Source organism: Nicotiana tabacum, chromosome 5, assembly GCF_000715075.1.
Source record: "Nicotiana tabacum cultivar K326 chromosome 5, ASM71507v2, whole genome shotgun sequence".
Lineage (NCBI taxonomy): Eukaryota > Viridiplantae > Streptophyta > Magnoliopsida > Solanales > Solanaceae > Nicotiana > Nicotiana tabacum.
The window spans coordinates 152,516,628-152,541,807 of NC_134084.1; the positions used below are offsets into that span (position 1 = coordinate 152,516,628).

Sequence of the window (25,180 nt, forward strand, 5' to 3'; positions counted from 1 at the left end):
AACTTAGTTGTGGTGTTTAACTAATTGGGCAGATCTATATTTTAAATGGATTACAAAGGAAGGGAGAACATTTAAGCGCATAGTGTATATGTGCACTATGAAAATACCATTTTCAAAGCTTAAACAAAAAGAAGGGAAAAGAAAAGGAAATTTAAAGTCGTCAACAAACAACAACAACAACAACAAAAACAACAATATATCCAGTATTATATCATACCGTAAGATTTGAGAGGGTAATGTGTACGCAGACCTTACCCCTATCTTGTGAGGAGAAATTTAAAGTCAAAATCGATTAAATTATGTGGTCATCTAATCTCAAAATTTAAACTATTAAAAGAGTAACCTTTAATTTATTTAAGTTATATTTTCAATATGTCTATCACATACAGTCGTGATTCTTTTTTGGGGTATTATCACTTTTAGCCCGCGCCAGAAATTATTTATATTCGATAGCCGAAAAAGTATATTAAATTTGTATAATTTTTGCATATAACATACAGAATGTATAATATATAAAAAATATATATTTTTTCGGCTATTATTTTGAGAGCGGCTATACAATGTTATTTTTTTGATTTTTTTCTATGGGCCAAATACGAGAATTGTGTGATCATCTCATCTACAATTTAATTATTAAAAATAGTACACTTCATTTTCTTAATAATCTTCAACGATGACCTTGACATTCACACACGATTATACATATGAACCAATATTTATCGTTCAAAATTGTTACACAGAGACCGTGTGTTACTAAAATAAAGCATATATTCAACACAGGTATAACATAGAAAATACTCGATCACATTACGAAACTTGAAACTGATAATATCTGAACAATATACGTCATGAGACATGCTACGATTTAAGGATTTCTTCTTGGCTTATGTTGCAATTTTGGGACTTTGCTATACTAAAGTTCGTAAAAGCCATTGTCATCAAATATTTGGACGTCGAGAATTAATTAACTTGCCCTCGATGTGACGAGCTTTGACTGAGGAGACTACTAGTAAGGAGAATTGATCCCAGGTCTCCTATGTGGAAACCACTCAGCCAACCCTTGTGGGAAATATATTTTTTAAATTTTAGAGACAATAAGAAGAAGGAGTTTAAGTTATATACATAGTTAATATTTTATACTATCAGGTCATTCAAAGAATATCTACAAGTAAATATTTTTATGATGTCAGATATGCAATTGTATGCGGTTAAAATCGGGCCTACCCGGTTTTGCTATTTAATCGAAAACTTTATTTAAGTCTTCACAGCAGCATCCAAGTATCCAACAGCCAACTGCTCAAAAGACTTTATTTCACCTAAAATAATCCAAACACCAATAAGTCATCTTTTTTCTTTTTCCAAATATATTTCCCAGGAGAGCTAGAGTGTCGAGAGCGGGTTCGGCCGAACCCAGTAGCTTTAGTTTGAACTCTGTATTTATCTTTAAATATTCATTAATATATACAAATTATTAATTTAGAACATTAAATTACCGAATCCATAAACTTGAAATCTTAGCTCCGCCTCTGCCCGCCCCCCTCTCTCCCCGTACGTATCTATCCACTGTTTGGTTGATATATTTATTGTTGGAGGAATCACGACAAGGACAATATTGTGTGTATATATATATTTATTTATGTATGTATATTTGTCATGTGACCAGTACATCATCAGCCTTCTTATCTCTCTCATGGAAAAGCATTCCCACACAAAATCCTTAATCCACTTCTCCATAATATCTGTAAGCTATTACGGCTAAATTATTTCAACAACCCCAAGCATATATATATATATATATATAAAGCCTGCACTCTTCTCTTTTGAGATATAATCATGGGTTTTGTTTGAATAATTTGATCCCACTTTTGGATTTCGAGGACGAAACAAGAAGCTCATTGTTGTTGATTATAAAGGTCACTTCACCATTGCCTTATAAGAGCCAATGTTTTTCCTCGTACATCTGCATTACACGTGCCCAAGGGTGTCGAGTTGCGCGCGTAGTGTTCTGCGTCAGGTAAATTAGTCCAACTTCTTCTAGTCTATACAATGGAATTAGCGACGAACTTCATCGCTAATCTATCCCTAATCGCTCGTAACTAACAAAATTTCTTAATAATACGTCGCTAGTCCGTCGTTAAATGGGATTAGCGATGGATTTTTCTTCTGGCTACAGAATTTGTTCGTCGCTAAATCTTGTTTTTTAGTAGTGAGTGTTTATAATATAATTGGTGAAACAATATGGGTTTATTTGGAAAGAAGCATGTTTGTGTATTTTGTAGTTCCTCCTTTGTTTGCTTTAAAACTGTTGAGTAATGATAATTAGCCTAAGGTAGTTTGGCTTATTGACTAATCAGAATAGTTCTCTGGAACATTAAAGTGCTGCTACAATCAAACTTCTCTATAACAGCTTTGTTTGTTTCGAAATTTTTTGGCTGCTATAATAAGTGCTGCATTATGGCATAACACGAAAAATTAGTTCCAAAGAAAATTTGGTCATTGCTATTATAGAGAGGTTTAGCTGTATATTTAATTTTTTCTTTCCATATTCCCAATTTTTTATTTATTTATGGCTCATTAGAATTGAAACTGGCTACCTATCTTTGGCCAGATATTTTTCTAGGGATTGAAGATGGAGGGAGTAAGATATTCTGGATATGTTTTTACTACGGCAATTTATTGTTTTATGCTACTTACAGTTGCTCAAGTTACTCATCCTTCTGAAGGTTGGCTTTCTTCACTTTTCTTAATTAAAAGTTTATATTATCTTTCTTACAGAATTCTTGAGCACAATTTTATTTTGTGCTTCGAATGCATAAAGGGTTTGTTGCCAAAAAAATTTCCCATAAAATATACTCCCTCCCTTCCAATTTACGTAAATTTATTTGACTGGGCACGGAGTTTAAAAAAAATAAGATTTTTGGAATTTATGGTCCTAAACAAATCAAAAAGGGGCCTAGAGTATTTGTGTTGTTATAAAAGTTTCTAAATTGTTTCCAAATTTAGAAATTGATTATTCTTTTTGGAATGGACCAAAAAAGAAATAGATTCACATAAATTGGAACGGAGGGATTAAGTTCTTTCACCAATATATATCTAAGTAGAGGAGTACATTAATTTTGTTTACGAGATTTCATGCCGTGGTAGAATTCTACATTGTCTTTTATGCTAATAAATGATTAAAATATCTTGGAAAAAAAGATCAAGTTCCTTGCATTTTTTAACCAAACCATTTTCCTATTTGTACTTTATTTTTTTTGTCCTTTTTACGATTTTCCTCCTAATGTTGGTATCATTTTTTTTATTTGCACCATGTACGTAATATTTAATTTGCCCCTACCATTTTTTTTTACAATTTTAACTCTAGCCTTTTGCGAAATCATAGCATTTTATTCGTGAAGAGGGAAATTAAGAATAAGACTACTATTTAAGGGCATCTTGTTTGTATTAGTCCATGTTAAAAGCTGGTTTGAGCATCTTTTTGATAGAGCTGATGCTTAATTTCTAAGGATTTTTTTTTATTTTATGGGTACTTTTTCCATAGTGAGATGATTAATTATGAATCTTAACCATTTCCAATTGCCATTTAATTTGCAGTCTCAGCTTTGATATCTGTAAAAAGTGGTTTAATTGATAATATGGAGTATCTGAAGGATTGGCAGAAGGGTACTGATCCATGTACATCAAATTGGACTGAAGTTTATTGTTTTGACAAAGTTGGAACAGATGGTTACTTTCATGTCAGAGAGCTGTATGTTACTCTTCTCTATTTTATAAAATTAATCTACTAAGAGCCCGTTTGGCTTACCTGATTTAGAGCAGCAGTTGAAAAGCACTTTTAAGTGCTGAAGCTGATTTAAAAAATAAACAATTACGTGTTTGGATAAAAGCGTTGAAATTAATAATAAGCAGCTGAAGAACTGGGTATACGAAGAGTTTTGTTTAAAAAGAATTATTTTAGGGATAGAATAGTAAATATTTTGGTCAAACCTAAAGTGCTTATAAGTTGAAATTTGATAAGTTGGGGGAGAGCAACTTATGGCTTTTGGCTTATTTTGGGATTATAAGCACTTAACTTATGAACACTTTTAATTTTACCAAACGCGTAGATAAGCCAAAAAGTGCTTATAAGCCAGTTTGACCAGTTTATAAGCTTAGCCAAACAGCCTCCGAGAAGAAACTTTCTTGTTGTATAATTAGGTTTATTCAAAGCCAACCTATTTCCAAATGATTTGTATTTCTCATGCCATTATATTCTTGTTCTGATTTCACTCTGGCTGTCCTATATTCTCGTATTTTCTAATTTTTAGATTTCTATTACTTCATGTTTTGTCCCGGTATCTATCTTGTTGTTGTTACTGCTTCTTTTTCGTTTTTTGAGCCGAGGGTCTATTGGAAACGGTCTCTCTACCTTCGCAAGTGGGGTTTGGGCAGGGTAGAGTAAATGCGGACCTTACCCCTACTCCGGAGAGTAAAAAGGTTGTTTCCGAAAGACCCTCGGCTCAAGAACATGTGGGATTACACTGGGATTTTTTTTTTTTTTTTTTTTTTTTTTTTGTCATACCTTGGTCGTTAACAAATCATCTCGTATTTACCCTTGACCGTAACATATCTCTAAACTGAAATATAATGAAGGGTAATATATTCAAAAAGAAGATTTTTCTGAAGTATTTAGACAAGTGGAATCACATCCGTATATGCAGGAGCTCTGTTTAAATTAGGGTAAATATGTAGCATTTGCTAACAGCAACAGAATGAATGGTCGAAAGTATAAATTTGGACATTTTCCCAAGATTTTATATTTAGCTGCAACCTCTAGCAAAAGATGTTTCTTTACTACTACTGGCTTGTGTGAGTGCAATGCATGAAATGACATTAAACATTTTAATTTCTCCTTGTGCAGCCGTTTGATGAATATGAATCTTTCTGGAAGTTTAGCTCCTGAGCTTGGACAACTATCCCATCTTAAAATTATGTGAGTTATATTATTTCACATATAACATTATTCAATATGTAATAACAAATTGGAATTTTTAACTTATTTTTCTATTATATATGCAACTTACTATTTTATAAAATATATTTATAATTCTCTTTCTCATAGGAATTTCATGTGGAATGATTTGACGGGAAGTGTACCAGGAGAGATTGGAAACATCAAGTCTTTGAAACTTCTGTAAGTTGAATGGAATTCAGTTCCGCTTTTTATTTGGTTCCATCCTGATTTACTTATGTTAAAGCCGAATGAAGGGAACCTTGGCGTAACGGGTAAAGTTGCTGCCGGAGGTCACTCGGGCTATGGAAACAACCTCTTACAGATATGCAGGGTAAGGCTGCGTACAATAGACCCTTGTGGTCCGGCCCTTTCCTAGACCCCACGCATAGCGGAAGCTTAGTGGACTAGGCTGCCCTTTAAAGCCTAATGCTTGTGAAGAATATGTTCTAAAACTTTATCCATTGGTTTGATCCAAGTGCAATTATGCTGATATGCAGGCTCTTGAACGGAAACCGATTTTCAGGATCTTTACCTGATCAGCTTGGATATCTCTTGAACCTGAGAATATTCCAGATAGACCAGAACCAGATATCCGGAAGCATTCCTAAATCCTTTTCCCATTTAAATAGTATGCAGCATATGTGAGTACAACTCATTTTGATTGTTATGAAAATTGGAAGAAGTCTAAGATTTTATCTTTGTTTATCTAATTGAACATATCTTGTGTCTGCAGCCACTTCAACAACAACTCACTGAGTGGTCAAATCCCTAAAGAACTTTCCAATATCTCCACTCTGATTCACTTGTAAGTTAATGGAAGAAATTCTTGTTAGCTTCTCTTCTTCAGAACATGTTTTCGTAACTTTAGAATGACTTTATCTTGGCTGTGAACTAATGGAGTAATGTTTTTGTGATGATACTTTCTGTCAACAGGCTTTTGGACAGTAATAATCTTTCAGGATACCTTCCTCCTGAGTTTTCAGCATTTCCGTCTATTCGGATAATGTAAGTCCCTACACACGCACACACACGATTTACATATATTGAACCTCATATGCAACTTTCATCAGCTGTATGTGTGCAAGATGTATAACTATATCTTGACAAGCAATGTCTCTTTCTGAATTTTCTTATGCAGCCAACTTGATAACAACAATTTCAGCCATTCTGACATTCCAGCTTCTTATGGAAACATTTCATCATTAGTGAAATTGTAAGTGCTCCTTGAACAAATTTCTCTCTTTTGTTCTTTTCTTATCCTCTTTTCCTTCTTTTAGTTTTTTAGCTTGACCAGACAAGGTTAATTTATCTCTATGACACAGCATTATTTAGTTTTACATTTGAAGGACTAGCATAGTAAAGGTTGTAGCTACGAGAGCAATGAGGGAGGTCACTCGATGATTATATTTGTGCTATGCGCCTTTGAAATTTCAAATGCTTCTTCCTCCTGTCTAATATTACTTGCGATTTAGAAATTGTTTACTGTCTTTATCAATTTTTGAAATTGTTATGTCTGCCATGAAGGGGAGCCTTGGAGCAATGTTAAAGTTGTCTCTATGTGGCCTATAGGTCACGGGTTCAAGCCATGGAAGCAGCCACTAATGCTTGCATTAGATTAGGCTGTTTACATCACACCTCCTGGGGTGCAGCCCTTTCATGTACCCTGCGTGAAAGCGGGATATCTTGTGCATCGGGCTGCCCTTTTTTATGTCTGCCATGAGTGGTCTTAATTTACATGCATATATTGGACAATGTATATGAAAGAGAATGTTAAGTACATCTTATTATGATGGATCGGGTAGATAGAATAAGACGTAAATTTGAATCCTAACATTACCTACTCAAATGGAGATGCAATGCTTCTTAAAAATATTGCAGAAGTCTCAGAAACTGCAAGTTGCAAGGATCCATTCCTGATCTTAGCAGAATACAGAACCTAAGCTATCTGTAAGTTCAAGTTTACAATAGTTTCTTCTACTTCCTATACTTCTTGCTTCATGATTATTTGACTGGAAAAATTCTTCTTAAATGTTTAACTTCCTGCTTACTGTTTGTACAGTGATCTCAGCTGGAATCAACTGTCTGGATCTATACCACAGAATAAGCTTTCCAACAATATGACAACTATGTATACTTCGCGGTTTCTTGCTACATGATTTCTTCATATATCTAGTGTCTCATTTCAGCCATATTTTGTGTTTAGTTCATTATTTCTCTGTATTTTTCCCGTCATATGTCCTAATCTAATGCGTTGTACATACTCATCGTGCAGTATTCTGTCACACAATCGTCTTGATGGATCTATTCCGAAGAGCTTTTCCTCTATTCCCTCTTTGCAGAAACTGTGAGGATCTTCACTGTCTTGCAATATTATCTGTTTAGTACTGATTCTGTAAGGCAATATACAAATTTGCAACTCAACTTTATGTATAACAAATTGATTTGATGGTCTTGTCACAGGTCATTGGAGAACAACCTTTTGAATGGTTCCTTTTCTACCGACATTTGGCAAAAGAAGTTAACTTCAACTTCCAGACTTGATATGTAAGATATTGTAACATCAAATTTCTGTATTGAATAGTACTATCATTTACTTCAGGAATGAACCTTTATACAGAAGTCTGGATTTTTGTGAGGAATATTCTAACCCTTATATCTTCTTTGCAAACCTAGTGATCTTCGGAATAATTCACTTTCGGACATTTCGGGTACTCTTGAACCTCCTCTTAGTGTCACTCTAAGGTATGGTTTTCCTTTCCAAATTCAATGAGAAAACTTAAGACATTCCACTGATTACTGAAAGTATGATTTCGTTGTCATTTCATCCAGAGGCGGATCCAGGATTAGAATTTTATGGGTTCAACCTTTAAGGTTCTTAGCATTGAACTCATTGCGTATTTAAAGTTATGGGTTCATATCTACTATTTGTTATAATTTCAATGAATTTTTATATATAAACTTATGCTCAGCATAACTGAACCTGGTACCTATACATTGCATCCATCTCTGACTTCATCTCCACATTTCAATAATAAAGGAATCTTTACACAAATAGCAGGCTAGATTCACTAGATTCACTGTTTACTTTTCCTAGCCGATATACATAGATTATAAATTGATTATATACAGTTATGCACATATTATACATATTGCCGACTATTTTTAGTTTAAGCGGTTGGGTGGATGGCTATTTAGGTTAATTCTTCAATAATTAAAAGACATTATGTGCCTCAGTAAGTGATTTCTGCTAACTTTTGGTAATACTTCTGCTCCTAACATTATCAGACAATTTTTTAGGTTGCAGGGAAATCCTGTGTGCAGCAATGCGAGTGTAAGGAACATCATCAAATTCTGTGGTTCTGAAGCCAGAGCAGAACATGAGACAACTAACTCGACGAATGTAAATGGCTCTTGTCCTATTCATGCATGCCCTAAGGATAACTATTATGAATATGTCCCAACATCACCTGTTCCTTGCTCTTGTGCCTCGCCTCTAAGAGTTGGATGGCGGCTGAAAAGTCCTAGTTTTTCTTACTTTGATCCATATGTGCATTACTTTTTGCTGTATATGACTAGTGATCTTCATTTGGACCTTTACCAAATGTTGATTGAATCAAGTTCTTGGGAAGAAGGACCTCGTCTACGAATGCACTTAAAGGTTTTCCCAGCAGTTGGGGTCAGTACATTTAATAAAAGTGAGGTCATTCGTATTAGCGAGCTTTTCTCATCTTGGGATATCAGTGTAGTTGACCTATTCGGACCTTACGAGCTCCTTAACTTCACTCTGTTGGGACCTTATTCGTACTGTAAGTTTTCGTAGCTTCAATGTATCTCTAGTCCAACTTTAAATGACTCCGCGATTGAGTTAAATCATGTGGATCCGTGTGTTGCTGCAGTGAATCCTGATATTCAAGCTAAACATAAAAGCAAAGGTGCTTTGATAGCTGCAATTGTAGCAGGTGTTTTTGCTGCATTTGTTTCAACAATTATCGCTGTATTAATCAAAAGACAACATGCCAAATACCAAAGCATTCTATCATCAAGAAAACGTTTATGTAAGTTCTCTCATTTGGTAAGCTTTACCTTTACTTTATACGAATATGTTTCTTTCGACTCTTTTCTGCAAAACTGACGAAGCTTATAAGGTTTAATATCTTAATTCCAGCCTCAAGGCTCTCTATAAAAATGGATGGCATTAAAAGCTTCACCTTTAGAGAAATGACATTGGCCACTAACAACTTTGATATCTCAAATCAAGTTGGGGAAGGAGGATATGGGACTGTTTTTAAGGGAATTTTAGCTGACAAAACAATCGTTGCTATCAAACGAGCAAAAGAAGGATCGCTACAAGGGCAAAAGGAATTCTTGACAGAGATATCGCTGTTATCAAGGGTACATCACCGAAATCTAGTTTCGTTGCTGGGATACTGTGATGAAGAAGGAGAACAGGTATGATCAATCCACTCACACTGTGTGCTGTAGCATCTCTTTTGTTAGTTTTCAATCCTTTCCTATGGATTGCGAGTCATTAGTTCTCACATTTCCTTAGTATATGCCTGAAATCATTTCTAGAAATCTTTCAGAGGTCACGCTTCCTAGTGTGCAAATTACATACTCCGTTTCAATTTATATGACACACTTTCCTTGTTAGACCATTCCAGAAATAACGACATATTTTATATCTGGATTCTTTTTCATTCTCTCCACTTTACTAGGAACCTTTCCCTAAGTGTAAAAGTACTCATTTCCTGTTGATGCATTCAGAGTCATAAAGTGAATAAATTAGTGTCTTCCTGTTTATGCATTTGCAGATGCTGGTTTATGAGTTCATGTGCAATGGAACTTTGCGAAACTGGATTTCTGGTAAGGAAAGAGTTCCCTGGATTCTGTTCCTCGTCGACTCTGATCCATCATTTTCATTTTCTTAGTATTTAATTAAAGGCAGCTAAGAGCCAGGGAGCGGGATTTGATATATTTCTTCTTTTCTTTTATTTGGGATTGGATCTTCGGTCCCCTAAGATTATTACTCAAGTTTTTCGACCACTAGGCCACTCCTTGGTGCTGGATTTCTTATTTTTTTATATTCCTTAAACAAGTACTACTATCTTTGACTTGGTACAAATAGACTGGTAATATATGCTCTTAAATATTGTTTTTATGTCTGTAAATGGAGATCAGATGTCAAGAAGCTGACTCTGATATAATAGCTTTATGTCTACATAGATATCACCAAAATAAGAGCCAACAACCACATCTAGGAAATTGAAAAGTAAACTTCATGGTTTTCCTCTAAGTTGCTCCGACATGGCAGTTTTGGTGCCGCACCCCTGTCGACACGACACTACTATGGGTGTCGGCATGGGATACGTACCGGATCTGGTCAAACAATTTTGGATACTTTGACCATACGGACGAAAAAATTCGAGATGAGATATAATTTGATTCCCGAAATCAGAACAAGTAAATTTGAAGAAAATAGCATAGCTTATCTAAGAAATCAATACTTTACTTATCTACAACTCGAGAATAAAAAAGAAATTCACACTATACGTAAGTGTTCCACAAAATTTCTCATAATTTAGAGATATTTTTATATTTTTATTTTTTTGAATTATTTTTAGCCAGACCCCAGCACCCGTATCCTTGCTAGGATCCGTATCCCTGGATCTTAGAATTTACTATCCACACTCGTGTCGGATACCCCCACATGTGTCCTAGTAACTTAGGTTTTCCTAATCAGGTTGTTGCTTTTATTCTTCAAATTATGCTCATCAATTTGATTATAGAAAATAACATTTGATACCTTCCCATTTTTTTAACAGTTACATGTAAAGAAAGTTTGAAGTTTGGAGCAAGATTGCAGATTGCACTTGGTGCAGCTAAGGGCATCCTTTACCTTCATACAGAAGCTCACCCGCCGATATTCCACAGGGACATCAAAGCCAGCAATATTCTTCTAGACTCTAAAATGACAGCTAAAGTTGCTGATTTTGGATTGTCTAGGCTTGCACCTGTGCAGGATGATGAAGGTGTATTACCTAATCATGTATCAACTATTGTCAAGGGAACACCTGTAAGTCTAGACTACATTTATCATTCAACTGCATTTTTTTTCTACTTGTGTAGACAGAAACTACAGTAAGATTTCGAAGGTATAAGATTAAGAAATTGCAGTAAAAAAGTCATTCCTGAGCTCTATTGGAAATAGCATCTCTATCTCTACAAGGTAGGGGTAAGGTCTGCATACATATTACTCTTCCTAGACCCTACTATATAGGATTACATCGGGTATGTTATTGTTATAGTAAAAAGTCAATGATTTCTTTGTAGTTCCAAGTATGGTCGCTGAACTTTAGCAACTTTACGGTTATAGTGGAAAAAGGTAAGATAGTGTAATGTGAGAAAATATTTTCTCTGACTTTAATGTTATAGTGGATATAGTTCAATGACCATATGTGAAATCAACGTTTAAGGTATACACGCAGAAGCAGCTCCACAAAAGTTTCCTCCTATTAAAATTTAAATATACAAAATAACCCAATGGAAACATTACTTTTCAGTTTACTTTTCACTATGACATTTTAGGCAAGTTTTTAGTTTTTACAATGAATCTCCTCATTGTATTGAAGCTTTACTTGTATATGCAGGGTTACCTTGATCCTGAATATTTCTTGACCCGTAAATTGACCGATAAAAGTGATGTCTATAGCCTTGGAGTTGTATTTCTGGAAATCTTAACCGGCATGCGCCCAATCTCACACGGGAAAAACATTGTTCGCGAGGTATCATTCTCAAATACCACTTCTCAATCCAATTTACTTATTGCTTGCATATGTTTTATAAATGGCTTATTCCATCATAAGTGAATCCAGAATCTAGAGTCGACAGGTTCAAAGTAAGTGATATTATTATATTCTTACAATTAAATTGTTTTTCACATATGCATACATTGTTATCCATATTCTAAGTACTCCTGACTAATGCAGAGATATGGAACGCAATCTTTCCTTGCATTCCCGCGATAAGAATTAATGCCTTAAAACATGTGACATATAGGTCACGAAAAGAGCAATTCTATCGTGTTTAATAGTCCCTATCGGAAATATTGAATTACAACCTTGAACCATCAATGGCAGGTACACTTGGCTCATGACTCGGAGAAGATGTACTCAGTCATGGACAGTACAATGGGACCTTACCCTTCTGAATGCATGGAAAAGTTTGCGGCTTTGGCCCTGAAGTGTTGCGAGGACAAACCAGAAGACAGACCTTCAATGTTAAAAGTGGTCAGGGAGCTGGAAACTATTCAGTCTATTCTCAACATGATTCCAGATACTGAAGCTGATACAGTGGATTCTAAAACCAAGTTTAATGAACCAAAGTCATCGTCTTCATTTTCTGAAACCACTAGCAGAGATGCATTTCTATCATCTGATGTGATGGGAGGTTATAGTTTCAGTGGTGTCAGTCTCACTATGCCTCGCTAATAGTTGCTAATCTTTTTGTATATTAGAAAATTAGTATGTAGAATAGTTGCTTATCTTTTGTATTAGAAAAACTAGTATGCAGAATAGGGTATTGCCACACAACCCAGAGGGTATACAACTTTCCTTATTTTCCAGATCTGTCAAACATACATTGTCTTGGACTGAGGCGTAATTGTAGTTATTGTCATGTGATAAAAAAAAAAAGTAGTTCGATGCACTTGGCACTTTGTATTCACGCCGGGTCCAAGGGGAGGGCTGCACCCCAAGGGGTATGATGTAGATAACCCACACTAACGCAACATTAGTACTGATATGTTGTATCAGCTCAATTATAAAGCTTTCACCCTAATAGGTAACTTCTAATTTGGATCTGTAAAAGCTGATGCATTGCAGTGTCAAGAGAAGTACAGAAATAACCACTCAATGTAAAGTCAACAATAAGCTTGTTTTTTCTATTTGGAACATTACCTCATAAGGTAGGGGTAAGACTACGTAAACATTATTCTTCCCAAACTCCATTTATAGGATTACACTAAGTCTACTATTGTTGGAACATTAACTCATAATTTCCACACACAAAAAAAAAATAGACTATAAAAGCTATAGCTAAGTAACACACAACAAAACAGGGAAAACCATTTTGCTTGCCTTTCCTCTTTACTTACCTTTCCATGCAGTAATTTTGTTTTTTGATGACCGAGAAATCCGTCTGGGGCCGATCCTTTGGACCAACCGCAGCTTTCGAAACTCGGTGGATAATGGGCTCACCTCTCTACCCTTCTCCACTTAAATACCAGGCTTTGCTTTGCATGGTGTGGGGACTTGAACCTGTGACCTAAGACACAAATCCACCACCCTTTGCCACTTGAGCTAGGCCCTGGGGGCCCTTTCCATGCAGTAATTGAGAAACAATGTTATATTTAGATGTTTTTCACATAGATGTTTTTCACATAATATCTCGTCTTCATCATCAACCATAGAAATGAACATAAAACAAACCTCAAACCAATACCAGAACTCCTATTCTGTTCTATGGAACCAAAGCTAGACATGGTTGACTCACTCCAAGCTCCTTACAAGTACAAGAAGCCAGAATTTCTTGGAGTAAAATGACTAACATAATTCATTTTATTTATAGATCATATAATAAGAGAAAAACGAAAGAAATGCTCAACCAGGAGGGAGGGAGCCGGTTTTGGATGGCACGTTTTAGAAACAAATACACACTGATAATAATCACTTTGAAGCAGAATCAGCAGTATGCATATTGTCATTCTGGTCCAGCAACGTCTCTTTCTCTGCAACTAATCCGTCTTCAATGCCAACTACCTTTACTTCATTTGCTTTCTGCGAACCTGTCATCTTCGCCAAGATGACGAATGTCGCTCCCCCAAGAAGGTTATTCACACATCTCAAAACCACAACCGAGGACTTAAATACCAAAGGAGGAAGACCTTTGGCTAGCACAAACTCAATACCATTAAGTGTTTGATATCTTAAGTTACTACTGAATCCCATATGTATTGCCCAAGTTGCAGCATTTAAAAGTGTTGGAGGTGGCTTGTTTGGCGTTTCGAAATTCGGATCCATTTTTTTCCTCATCTTGATTAAACCATTAGATAGTGCAGTTCCAACGAGCCCTGCAGTAAATCCTACTGCAGCAAACTGAGTTCCTTTGTACACAAAAGTTCCAAGCCTACTCAACAAACCATAAGAACCAGACTGAAACATGTGGCTTGGCGGACAGTAAGCAAAAATCGATGGCAGTGTTTGAATCGAAGCGGATGCAGTTGGTGCCAATAAATACATCAACACAAAGTTCATAATTGATCCAACAACAAGTGTTGAAAACACGAAATCGAGTTCATTAAGTCCAAAATTAGGCCTTGATGCCATGTCACCAAGAACATTAGCACTTACACCAACTAATTCCTCCATTAGAACCTTAAAAGGAAACTGTGGATCTGCAGCAACTCTTGATCTCCAGCCATTAACAAAAGCACCAATTGGTCCAATACTATCCCAAGAAGACTTTGAATCATCTGAATCTCCACCCTTACTCCACCCCCCACTATCACCACCCCCACCCCCACCACCCCCACTACCCCTTCCAATCCCAATACTTCCTCCATCACCACCAGCAGCACAAGGAACTTGAAACTTCAGCAACAAATCTTGATCCAACTTATTAGAACTAATATGGCTACTTTTTAAAGGGTTAAAGCTGAGTTTTTGCTGAAACTTAATGCCACAAAATCTGTTTGTGATCCCAGAAATGTAACAACTTTGGTTTAAGTTATGATTCTGAGAGTAACCAGTAAGTGGAGTGTAACAAAGTTGAGACATCGCCACCATTTTCTACCACCACCCTAAAATGGGAAAAATAAAATACTAGTTGGTATTATTATTTACTATAATATCAATATTCAATAAGTTGATCTACACTACTCAAAAAATGGAATCTTGAAAAAACAAAGTCAACAAAAAAAAATTATCTTTCATATAACTAAAAGATCAAATTTATGGGTTTTAGTTTAGCAAAAAAAAACAAAAATATACAACAAAAAAATTGGCGGAGAGTTACCTTTGAGAGATTTCTGAGCTATAGTTAACAAAAGATGAGTTTTTTCAGCAGCTACAGATCATGTAATGTAATAATCTCAGATTCTCAGATCAGCAGTGGCTTTACATCTATGGTGGCACTAAAATGGGGATCTGCATGCAAAAGGAGAGCTTAAATAAGGGAAACTATTAAAATGACCTAAATACAGGACGGCAGAGGCGAGGTTAAAAAAACGAAAAAGATATGACAAATGGACGGTGTCTGAACTGCGAAGCAGTAGGAAGGGACACGTAGCTTAAAGGGAAATTGACATTATATAAATATATAATAGTCCAAAAAATATGTATTAATTTTATATATTTTTACAGCTACTACTAATTGTATATAATTTCTGACCGTTAAAAGTGAAAAAATCTCTAGCTTAAAATATGAAGAAACTTGTACTATTTAGAGTAGGTAATGATAATGGCCCACTGGGCTTAAATGATGGCAAATGGGAAAAATCACTAAAATGGTTGTTGGTTCACTTTTTCAGTCATTCATCAGCACCTACTACTCCACATTGCTCAGGGTTGGTGGCTTTGTACTCACTAATCAATTCTACTTGCACAAACATTTAGACTTATACTCTTTCTTTCTACATCAAAATACAAAATTAGTTGATTGCATTTGCTAGTTAAAAGTATTTTTTTTATACATATACACATACATAAAAATATATATATTTTATCAGCTATTATTTTTTGAAGCGGTTAAGAGTATACATTTTTCTTTTCCTTTTATTTGGTTTTCTAATATGCGCTTTGGATATACTCTTTTTTGTTTTCTTTCGTATGGCACTTTTGTTTGTCAGCCGATGTCATGATACATTTAAGATTATAAGTTTAAAAATATTTTTGGTATGTGATATATTTTTCTACCTTTAAAATTGTGCATCATTAAATACTATCACAAAAAGTTAAACCAAGAAAGAATTACTTTATCCATTATTTAATTATATATATACGCAAACTGAAAGCAACATGTATATACCAGCACACACTGCCTTATAGACCCATCCAAATTTTGGCTGTCACGTTTTCAGAGTTTGGTAATAGGCTGCTACCTATACATTAAAGTCAAATTTGAGGTTCTTTTTTCTGTACTTTTCTTGATTTTGTCATATATGGTGTCACCTTTTCATACTCCTATGCTATATTGAAGCGAATTGAACTAAAGAACAATGGTATATGAGCCAACAGTATCAACATCATCAGAGATTCGTTTAAGCCACCGGTAAAGTTACGACCAGGAGGTCACGGGTTCAAGCAAATGCAGGGTAAGACTACGTACAATAGATTCTTGTGGTCCGGTCCTTCCCGGACCCCGCGCATAGCGGAAGCTCAGTGCACCGAGATGCCCTCAGCATGAAAGTATAGCTATAATCTGCACATAACCTTTCAAGAACCATATACATGAATCTGAGTCTAGTAAAAGCAACTATATGGGTGAATTCTATGATAATAATTTTTCAATGTAACTAGACTCAAATGGCCAAGCTGAAGAAAGACCTATATATGCTTAGAAAACACTACACTGAGACAGTAATTATGTAATATCTTATATTGCAATTACTAACACAAAAATAAATCCAATGGAAGAAGTTTACAAGAACTGGCATGACCAAAAATAATTCAAAGAACCAACTATATAACCCACAAGATCTATTCTTCCTCTATACTCGCTTTCTATTTGTTTGTTTCTTCTGTTGAAAAAAATTATAAAATCCACAAGCCAACCACAACGCGACCACACTATTGACCTGTTTTTTTTCTCTTTATATCTTGGGTTTAGGAAGCTATGCGGATATGAGATCAGCAAGTTGAATGTCTGAACTTTCAACGGCCAGTCTTGGGACGTTTCAATCCACCAGAATTGAAAGGAGAGACACTGCCACTTGGTCCAGGACTATCCTCCCTGAAATTTGAATTTAGCATGGCAAGTTCGTGCAATTGTTGTCTCTTTATATAATCCTGTGATTCGTCCTGTGAATGGTAGCATTGCACAAGAATAAGGCAGCAAGTTTAGACAGATATGCAAAATGGTTTATCTTGGTTTGTTTTGAAATGTGCCTAATTAGGCAAAAGGATCGCAGCCAAGTTTTGTCTACTATGTGACAAGTTATTTTGGTGCCAGATACTTAAACTGGTTCTGCCATCATAGAGCACCTATATAGTCAACTACACTACTACAGTCAGAGGCGGATCCAGAATTAATGCTTATGGGTTCCAGTAACGACCTCGAGTAAATTTTCAATAGTAACTCGGTTCACATTCAAATATTTATAGATATTTAGTGAATTTTTCAAACACATTTACACTATTTGGACAAAAGCTACTGGGTTCACGTGAACTCGTAGGTCGCAAGGTGGATCCGCCTCTGACTACAATAATATCTTTATGCAAATTAAGTAGTCAACTGTTAGTATTTTGAGAATTGCATCCTTTTTGTGAGGAGTAATTAATAGCATGTGCAGTTTAATTAATAGCATAAAGTCCTGAACAATCCTCAAAGAAGGAGTGAATCGGAGATACATACCACTGGCTTGAGCAACTCCTCTATTATTTCTTGTGCCTGTCTCAATCTAATATCCACAATGTTCGCTGGTAAATCCGCCTCAATTAAAATATGGAGTGGTTCATTCAGGTGCTCATATCCTGGTATTCCACGTAGGTTCTCCTCCTTGAGATTATCAAGCATAAAAATATATTAGAACTCCAATTATCAGCTCACATAAATGGCCTATTAAAATTTTGAAAGAAACCTTCAAAATAAAAGTCTGATTTCAGGAAGTCAAAGGAACAAGCTGATTTTGACAGAGTGGTAACTTTACAGTCAACTGCCAAGGAGTGAGTCTAAGTTGGTACTAATTGATCTGTATGGATAAAATTATTGATACCAACTTCGGTCCATAACTCAAATCAACTAAGCCTCAATCTGAAACTTGGTTCAACACGTTCAAAAAGAAATCCTTAAGAGTATAAGCATTAGACAGAATATTTGAACGCTAACGTTCCTATGCTTCCTGTTTTGTACATAACTGATCATTGTAGCAAAGCTTTAATAGGTGCAATATAATCCTTCTTATATGAAGATAACTAAGAGAAACTAGGCCAGAAAACTGTACAAATATTAATAAAAAAGAAGAAAGAACACAGTTTGCTGACGTTCTGCAGGACAGGCATTAACTTAAAATAAAATCGTCTTATCTCGTCAGGATGATCAAGTATATGAGATGCTTTGCTCTAAACTACTTACAAAAAGAAAGTTGTACTCAACAAAAGCATCTTGGAGATTTCGCAATTAATACCTCTAATAATTGGTAATTTATATACATATGCAACTATGAGCTAGTCAATCAGACAATCCTGCAGAGAAAGAATAGAATACTGGTACTACCTGATCGGGGTCCTTTATTGACCCTCTTCCTCTAATATATACACGACATCCTGTAGTAGCTTCCACCTGTTTCAAGGAATTTCCCCTCGGACCCAGAAGTCGCCCAACAAAATTGAACTGAAATCCAAACAGAAGTTAGATCAGTCACGTATTTATTTGCCCCAAGTAAAACTATACAGCACTGACAGCCAGTGTGCGAAATCAAGAAATAAGCCCTTACATTTGGATAAGTTTCTAACGGAATTTCTAAGCGCAATATCCTTTTCACAGTGTATGAACTAGGACTTGCTGGTGCCCCATGCCAGTCCATTGACATTCCTGGAGATCCACTTAATCTCTGCCACAAATTAAGAAACTGATATTTAGGGGATAAAATAATAAAAGAAACCGGTTAACACAACACAAAGTGCTTGACAATTTTGGAAGGCAAAAGACAAGAAAATCCATAGCTATAAAAATCAATTATCAAATGAATCATCAGAATGGGGAAACCAAAGACCCACATATTTATAAAATTCAACTAGTGAGAGAGATTGACTTTCATTATCTCACATGCCAACTGCTAAAGGATGTGCTATATATAACGGCTCAAAAGTTCTAGAACAATCTGTATCTTCACCCATTCGCCAATAAATTTCACATTCTGATCTTCGGGCCACTATGCCTAAGGAAATGATAAAAACAAAATCTTTAGTGGGAGTCCATCTATATTCTTTTAGGTTGTCAATATTCTAACATTTCACTCGAACATTGATATCTTGATGGATAAACTGATAACAATACCACCACCGAAAGAAACATCTTGTTTCAAAGCTGTATGGGTAAACAGCCAGATTAGGCATTCATGTCACCCATGTTACCTATAATATTTTTCTGTCGGTGCCAAATTATATGTCCATAATCAATTGCATTCACATCCTTATGCACAGTATTACATGGAATGTGAGTCAAGAACTTCAGAATCCCTTATATTCTTGTTTCTAGATCAAACAGATAACCATCTTCTGATGCTACTGGATAAAAAAGGACATGGAAAGTAATCACAAGAACCGAAGAAGTCCCAAACCTGAACAAGGCATCATTTCAGCAGAATACCCTCTCCTTTACGTATATAAATGTCACAACTAGTTCGGAAAAATCATCACCTCAACATCTAAATCTTTACTATCCAAATTTTACAGGCAAATACTTGGGCAAGCTCATCTCAGGTTTGGTAATTGTCAATGTTGGTTCCAGCTAACCTTGTTCAGACCTTGATTGTGAACTGTTGGACGTTAGAATGCAATTGAAAAGGGGGAATCCCACAATTAATTATTTTGTTCATTCTCCTATAAAATTAACCAGTCTCTGAACTTGGTGTAGGGAAAGAGCAGTGCTCTTGTCGTGCTGCAAGTAGAACAAGATCATGACCACCATTATGCAGTAAGATACTAATGATCGCTCGCCCAGTTATTGATCTTGCTAACTTCCACTAAAATATGCACTTGCTCGTGTACTTTACAATGGTTTTCTATTAGGTTTCTCCAAATCCTTGCGAACCTTGCTTAGTGATTGCTCAAAATATCTAAGGTTCTCATATCGCAGAACTCAGATAAACCTTCAAATAGTAAATACTAACAAAGAAAACAAGAAACATGGATGATTAAAAGTAATAACACGCATGTCCATTCACATAATGTTACATCCCAAAAGGCTAGCAGAAGCAAGAAAATGAAATACTTTTCCAAGGGATTAAGAACTTTTTTACAAAAACAGTTTGAATAATTCACAAATTCAGTGGTGACATTATTAAAATGCATAAATGTGAAAGAATCAAGTTCATCAGAAAATTATATGAGTAATACAAACTCTCATTGAATTCTAAAGTAACTTTGTTTCTGAGTATTAGCTACATGTGTTAACCATTTTGGTCCAAAGTAATTTCCATTGTGTTCAGTACCGAATTTACCTGTTCTGCATCAATTCTCACCAGTTTTCCCACCAAAAGTATGCATAAAAGTTAAATATACCCTGTATTACATTGAGCAACATTATGCATTTCAGGAAACCGTTTAGAGCTCGCTAGCTGCTTCACATGAAATATTAAGACAGTGACAAGATCCTTCCCATTCGACATGCAGTGCTACTGCATTCCTACTATCTAGATGGTAATGCACTCTACATTATTTCCCAACAATTCCATTTAGCTACTGCTGTAGTTTCATTAAACAACCTCTAGAAACTTACTTGTGCTGCCTTAAGATAGAGCACTCTTCAGCTTCACAAAGAGTAGGACTAGATAATTAAGAATCAGTAAGGTTATTTCATCTAGACTATCATTTAATGCAACGCACTATGCATGTTGCAATAAGGGTCTAAAGGAAATCTGGAGATTCTAGGTATGAATCCTAGCTACAACACTCGGTGTGAATCCATCTGCTCCAACCTTGGTGGCAGATTTACCCGGTAACTGTGCTTGTTGCTAGCACGCTGCACTGTGGATTAGTTGAGGCATGCTTAAGTTAACCCAGACACCATTACCATAAAAAGAAAAAGGTCTAAAGAAAATCTGTGACAACTGAAATCGTTGGGCTTGGCTCTGCTCGCTTGTTGTGCTGCGCGAGCCTCCAAATGCCTCAAAGAAAGCGAAGCTTTTTGGGGTAATCCCCGAAGCTTTTTGGGGTAATTCCCACACATCCTTCCCCTGCTCCACGACAACAGCGGTATCTCGGAACAGATTTCACTAGCTAAACATCAAATGACCAATGGAAGAAGAAACAAGCTGATCAAGTCCCTATCTCCACTTCTTTAATGGTAAGCATGAAAATTAAGAATCTACGTTCTTGAACGATTGGAACTTAGCTCTTATCCACTTAATAACATCATACGTCCAAGTTATACTGTTGAGAAAATCATAGAAATCCTGCCAGCTACTAAACTTTTTTCTGAATCATTAGATCTAGATTTGTATAGCTCTACTATGGCTTTTTTTCCTCTTAATTCATCGGCTTCTAGTCCTCACACTCCCTTTGTGCTCAAATCAATACAATAGTGCTTATTCAAAATAATGAGACCAAAAAAGCGTCAGAAACTTCTGAAAATTAAATCTAAAAAAGCTAATGATTCATTTTGGTACAACGCTGTATCCAGATTCAGTTAAATGGAGCAACATAAATAATAAGGATTCATATAACCAACCAAACCAGCTTAGGCTTGCGCTGTTGTTATTGTTGCTGTTGTATTCAGATGCAGAAACAAGAACTATGTTTCTAACCAGAAGTTCACAAAACATTGAAGCCTGAAACCATTTGACTTTTATTACTTCCTAAAGCTCAGTATACGTCAGTTGCCTCAGTATCTAGTTCCAGTGAAGCAGAAATATACCAACAATTATATCTATTACTTTAAGTAGACCACGTAATGGTATTATTTCTTTACGAAGTCACCACAGGATTAAACATATATGTGATGCAGAGACAGTAAAGGGACAGTCCTTTCAAGAGAAGAAATCCACCACATACGGACAACTTGTCAGATATAAAATCACAAAGCCATTTACCTCCTGCGCAAGTCCACTCCAACCACCCAATCCAGTTCCACCAACATTTGACATAACGTTTGCTGAAGCCATAGGGCTTGAACTTCTATGCCGAAATCTGTCTAGCTCACCAAGAATCTGGTTTGGCGTCATTCCCGATACCCTTAAGATCTCTGAAAATCAGAATTATGTTATGGTAATCAATCACCAAATCAATATTGCAAAAACAGCACAATAATTATGACAAAAAATGGTTAAATATCCCGTAAGTTGCTCAAACTCATAATCTACTTATTTTGATCAAGCCAAATAAATAGCATTATAACTATGATGTGCAAAATTATTTAACAACAGAATTGGCATCATAATCACATTAAAATCTAAACAATAAAGTACCACAAACTTAAGAGAAATAAACATATTATGCTACCTCTGCCTGTAAACATGCCTGAGTAACACTCACAAATATTGAGTTTTTAATAATTCAAGCTGCATCCAACCCAAACATCCAGATCAAGTACATTAACATGAAGAGAATGCACTTAAGAATTTGCACCTAAACAAATCTTAAGCTTTCCAACGTGGCCAGATAACTCTTTCAAGTTTTAAGCGAAGCCAGAATTGAATGTTCACTCTCAAGCAGATTATTCCACGAAAACTGTTCTATCACCTAAGTTGAAATTTTCTCATTAACAGAACTGTCCAAGTTACAAAACCCCTGAGAGCAACATTTCAAACTTGAAGAGCTATTTTTAACAATGCACTAAAAGCAAATTCTGATGAGCTTGTACTATTTTCTCCTAAACCTGTAAAATGAAATAGGTTGGCCATGTTTTTACAATTTATATAGATTTGGAAAGATACAACTTGCTGAAGAAAAATAAACTATTTTTATGTTCTTTAACTTCCTCCAATCATTTGTATAATGTTGTACTTCAGAGTCTTGTTAGTTAACCTCAAGTTGCAAGTGACCCGTTTTTAACTATGGTGTCAGCGCCAGCTTGCGCGCACCTCAACTAAATCAAATTGCAAGTGAACCTTCTTCACCAGAAACGAAATGTCTCCTCCAATGCCTCCAGGATTAAATTACTTTCCATTTCATAAATCAAATCCATTCCAACAACACAATCATACATGAATCTACGGTATACACAGAATCCAAAAAGGGGCTAAAATTTAAAAAAGGAAACTTCTTTTATTGGACCATAACCCCATCATATTGAGAAGTTGGGCAAAAACAACAACAACAACAACAACATACCCAATATATTCACACAAGTGGGGTCGAGAGGGTAGTGTGTACGCACAACTTACCCGGTTACCCCTACCTTGTCAGTAGAGAGGCCTCGGCTCAAAGTTGGGCAAAAACAGATAAAGTAAAAACCAATGGTGATCCATGAAGGTTAATAAACACAATCAAGTCAGATCTAACACATCATCTATAACACAAGGAATCAAGAAAATATGCAACTGTGATTAAAAAAGAAGTTACCTTGATTCAAGAGAGTGCTGCATATGGGAAGAACTTGCATGAAAGGACCAACCTTTTGATGTTCCGCCAACAATTCCGATAAGTACTGATTACTAACATGTTCCCAAAACACATGGCAATCACAAATCACAATCCACATAGCAAATTCAATTCAATTAACCAAAAAAAAATGTGGGAATTCAGCAACATAAGAACTGAAAAACAAACAAACAAACAAACAAACAAATACCTGTCAACATCTGGATTACTACTTCTAATTTGAGGAGATGCAGCTCTAGAAGGTGAGAAGTTGTGATTATTATTATATAAACCTGACATACTTAGCTTTTTTCAGGTCAAGTATAAGAGTCGTCAAATGGGTTCCCAGTATATACTATATAGTGGCAGAAGGTCTGTGAAATTGCCAGAAAGGCAGACAAAATCTTTTTCTCTTTTTCCTTTTTCCTTTTCTTTTTTCCCCCCTTTTTTTACACTTCGATTGTGAGAAAAATATTTATGTAAGTAGGCGTTTAGGCATAAAAATTAATTTTTTGTTAAAAAAAGTAATATTTAGAATTAAGTCAAAAAATAATATTTAAATTTAAATTATGTTTGGAGTTTTGTGAGTGAAAAAAAATCTACAAATTTTGATTTTGAAAAATTTATTTTCGAAAAATTTTCAAAAAATTGTAAAATTTCATAGAGAAATATATAACTTTTTTTAAAAGTGTCAGGGAAAAAAAGAAAAAAAAATTATGGACAAGTGAATACTAAATATGAATAAATTGGGGTATAATATAGGTAAATATTATAGTCTAGGAATTAGACTATTGTCACCTAAGGATCTGCTGTCACCTTCTGTATTCTGTCGTCTTTGATGTGAATTCAAGAAAATTATTAAAGGAAAATTAAATCACAAAAATTTGAAAAGTAGATTCAATAATTGCGCTCGGTAGGTGCGCACATGAAAACAAGGGTTTTTTTGCTGATTTCTGATACGAGGTGGAGAAAATCCAGGTAGGATTTGTCTTTTTGTGGGGTTAATATCACAAAAGTAATATAGTAAAATTTTAGTCTCAAGTTTGTCCTAGCCGCATGTACAAAAGTATGAGTCTTTGGTAGATTCATTTTCTCCTATTCAAATTTTAAGAAGTTAAAGAAGATTATTTTCTTGTCCGCGTTGGAAAAATATACTTGATGGATATATGAGTGTGGGGTGGAGTTATTTCTATAAAATTTGTGGCAAAATTTTGGAGAGTACTTGTGAAAATCAGGCGTGTGCATGGCCTATTAGTGCAAAACCGCGATAACAACAGAAATTGTGGTGGTGTAATATAATGAGTAAGATCTTTAGCTTACAACGAGAATTTTTGGTTCATAGAATTTGTCGACTTCACCAATTATTCTGTAAGTTAAATTTTATTTTATCTATTTCTGGTTCATAGATGAATTTTATCATATCTGAAATCCAACAGATTATAATCTCTTTCTTTATTATCCTTTTGAGATATGTGGGAGATTGTTGGAATTTGTGGGTATTTTAAAAGGAAGTGTCCCTTATTTTTATCAACTTTATCTCATCTTGAAATAGTTAAACTAGCCATTAGAAACTAGCCGTTAACGCTCGTTAAAAATTAGCCGTTAACTAGCCGTTGGAACACCCCTACATAAACATGATCCTTGGAGAGTTAAAAACACAATTTTCTGACAT

General features: G+C 35.3%; 3 protein-coding genes across 3 annotated transcripts; 1 reads left to right on the forward strand and 2 right to left on the reverse strand.

The window, feature by feature from the left end:
• Positions 1-1,650: 1,650 nt before the first annotated feature.
• On the forward strand, positions 1,651-12,618 carry LOC107817184 (putative LRR receptor-like serine/threonine-protein kinase At1g06840). Its single transcript, XM_016642956.2, has 21 exons — positions 1,651-2,014; positions 2,609-2,723; positions 3,595-3,748; positions 4,901-4,972; positions 5,102-5,173; positions 5,491-5,634; positions 5,727-5,798; positions 5,927-5,998; positions 6,132-6,206; positions 6,872-6,940; positions 7,053-7,121; positions 7,266-7,337; positions 7,454-7,537; positions 7,667-7,735; positions 8,291-8,799; positions 8,890-9,048; positions 9,159-9,442; positions 9,805-9,856; positions 10,816-11,066; positions 11,641-11,775; positions 12,130-12,618. Exons 2-21 carry the CDS (start codon positions 2,630-2,632, stop codon positions 12,478-12,480), a joined length of 2,859 nt encoding a protein of 952 aa, XP_016498442.2. The 5' UTR covers positions 1,651-2,014; positions 2,609-2,629; the 3' UTR covers positions 12,481-12,618.
• An 862-nt stretch (positions 12,619-13,480) lies between these two features.
• LOC107804872 (protein RETICULATA-RELATED 3, chloroplastic-like) lies at positions 13,481-15,203 on the reverse strand. The gene is made up of 2 exons (XM_016628809.2): positions 15,065-15,203; positions 13,481-14,849 (listed from the first exon to the last, which is right to left on the reverse strand). Exon 2 carries the CDS (start codon positions 14,833-14,835, stop codon positions 13,717-13,719), a length of 1,119 nt encoding a protein of 372 aa, XP_016484295.2. The 5' UTR covers positions 14,836-14,849; positions 15,065-15,203; the 3' UTR covers positions 13,481-13,716.
• A 1,433-nt stretch (positions 15,204-16,636) lies between these two features.
• Positions 16,637-23,826, reverse strand: LOC107804870 (KH domain-containing protein At2g38610-like). The gene is given in 7 exon segments (NM_001325762.1): positions 16,637-17,067; positions 17,621-17,764; positions 18,482-18,598; positions 18,702-18,818; positions 22,020-22,171; positions 23,491-23,582; positions 23,720-23,826. Coding segments are annotated over 7 exon segments (858 nt in total). The 5' UTR covers positions 23,809-23,826; the 3' UTR covers positions 16,637-16,920.
• Positions 23,827-25,180: the final 1,354 nt, after the last annotated feature.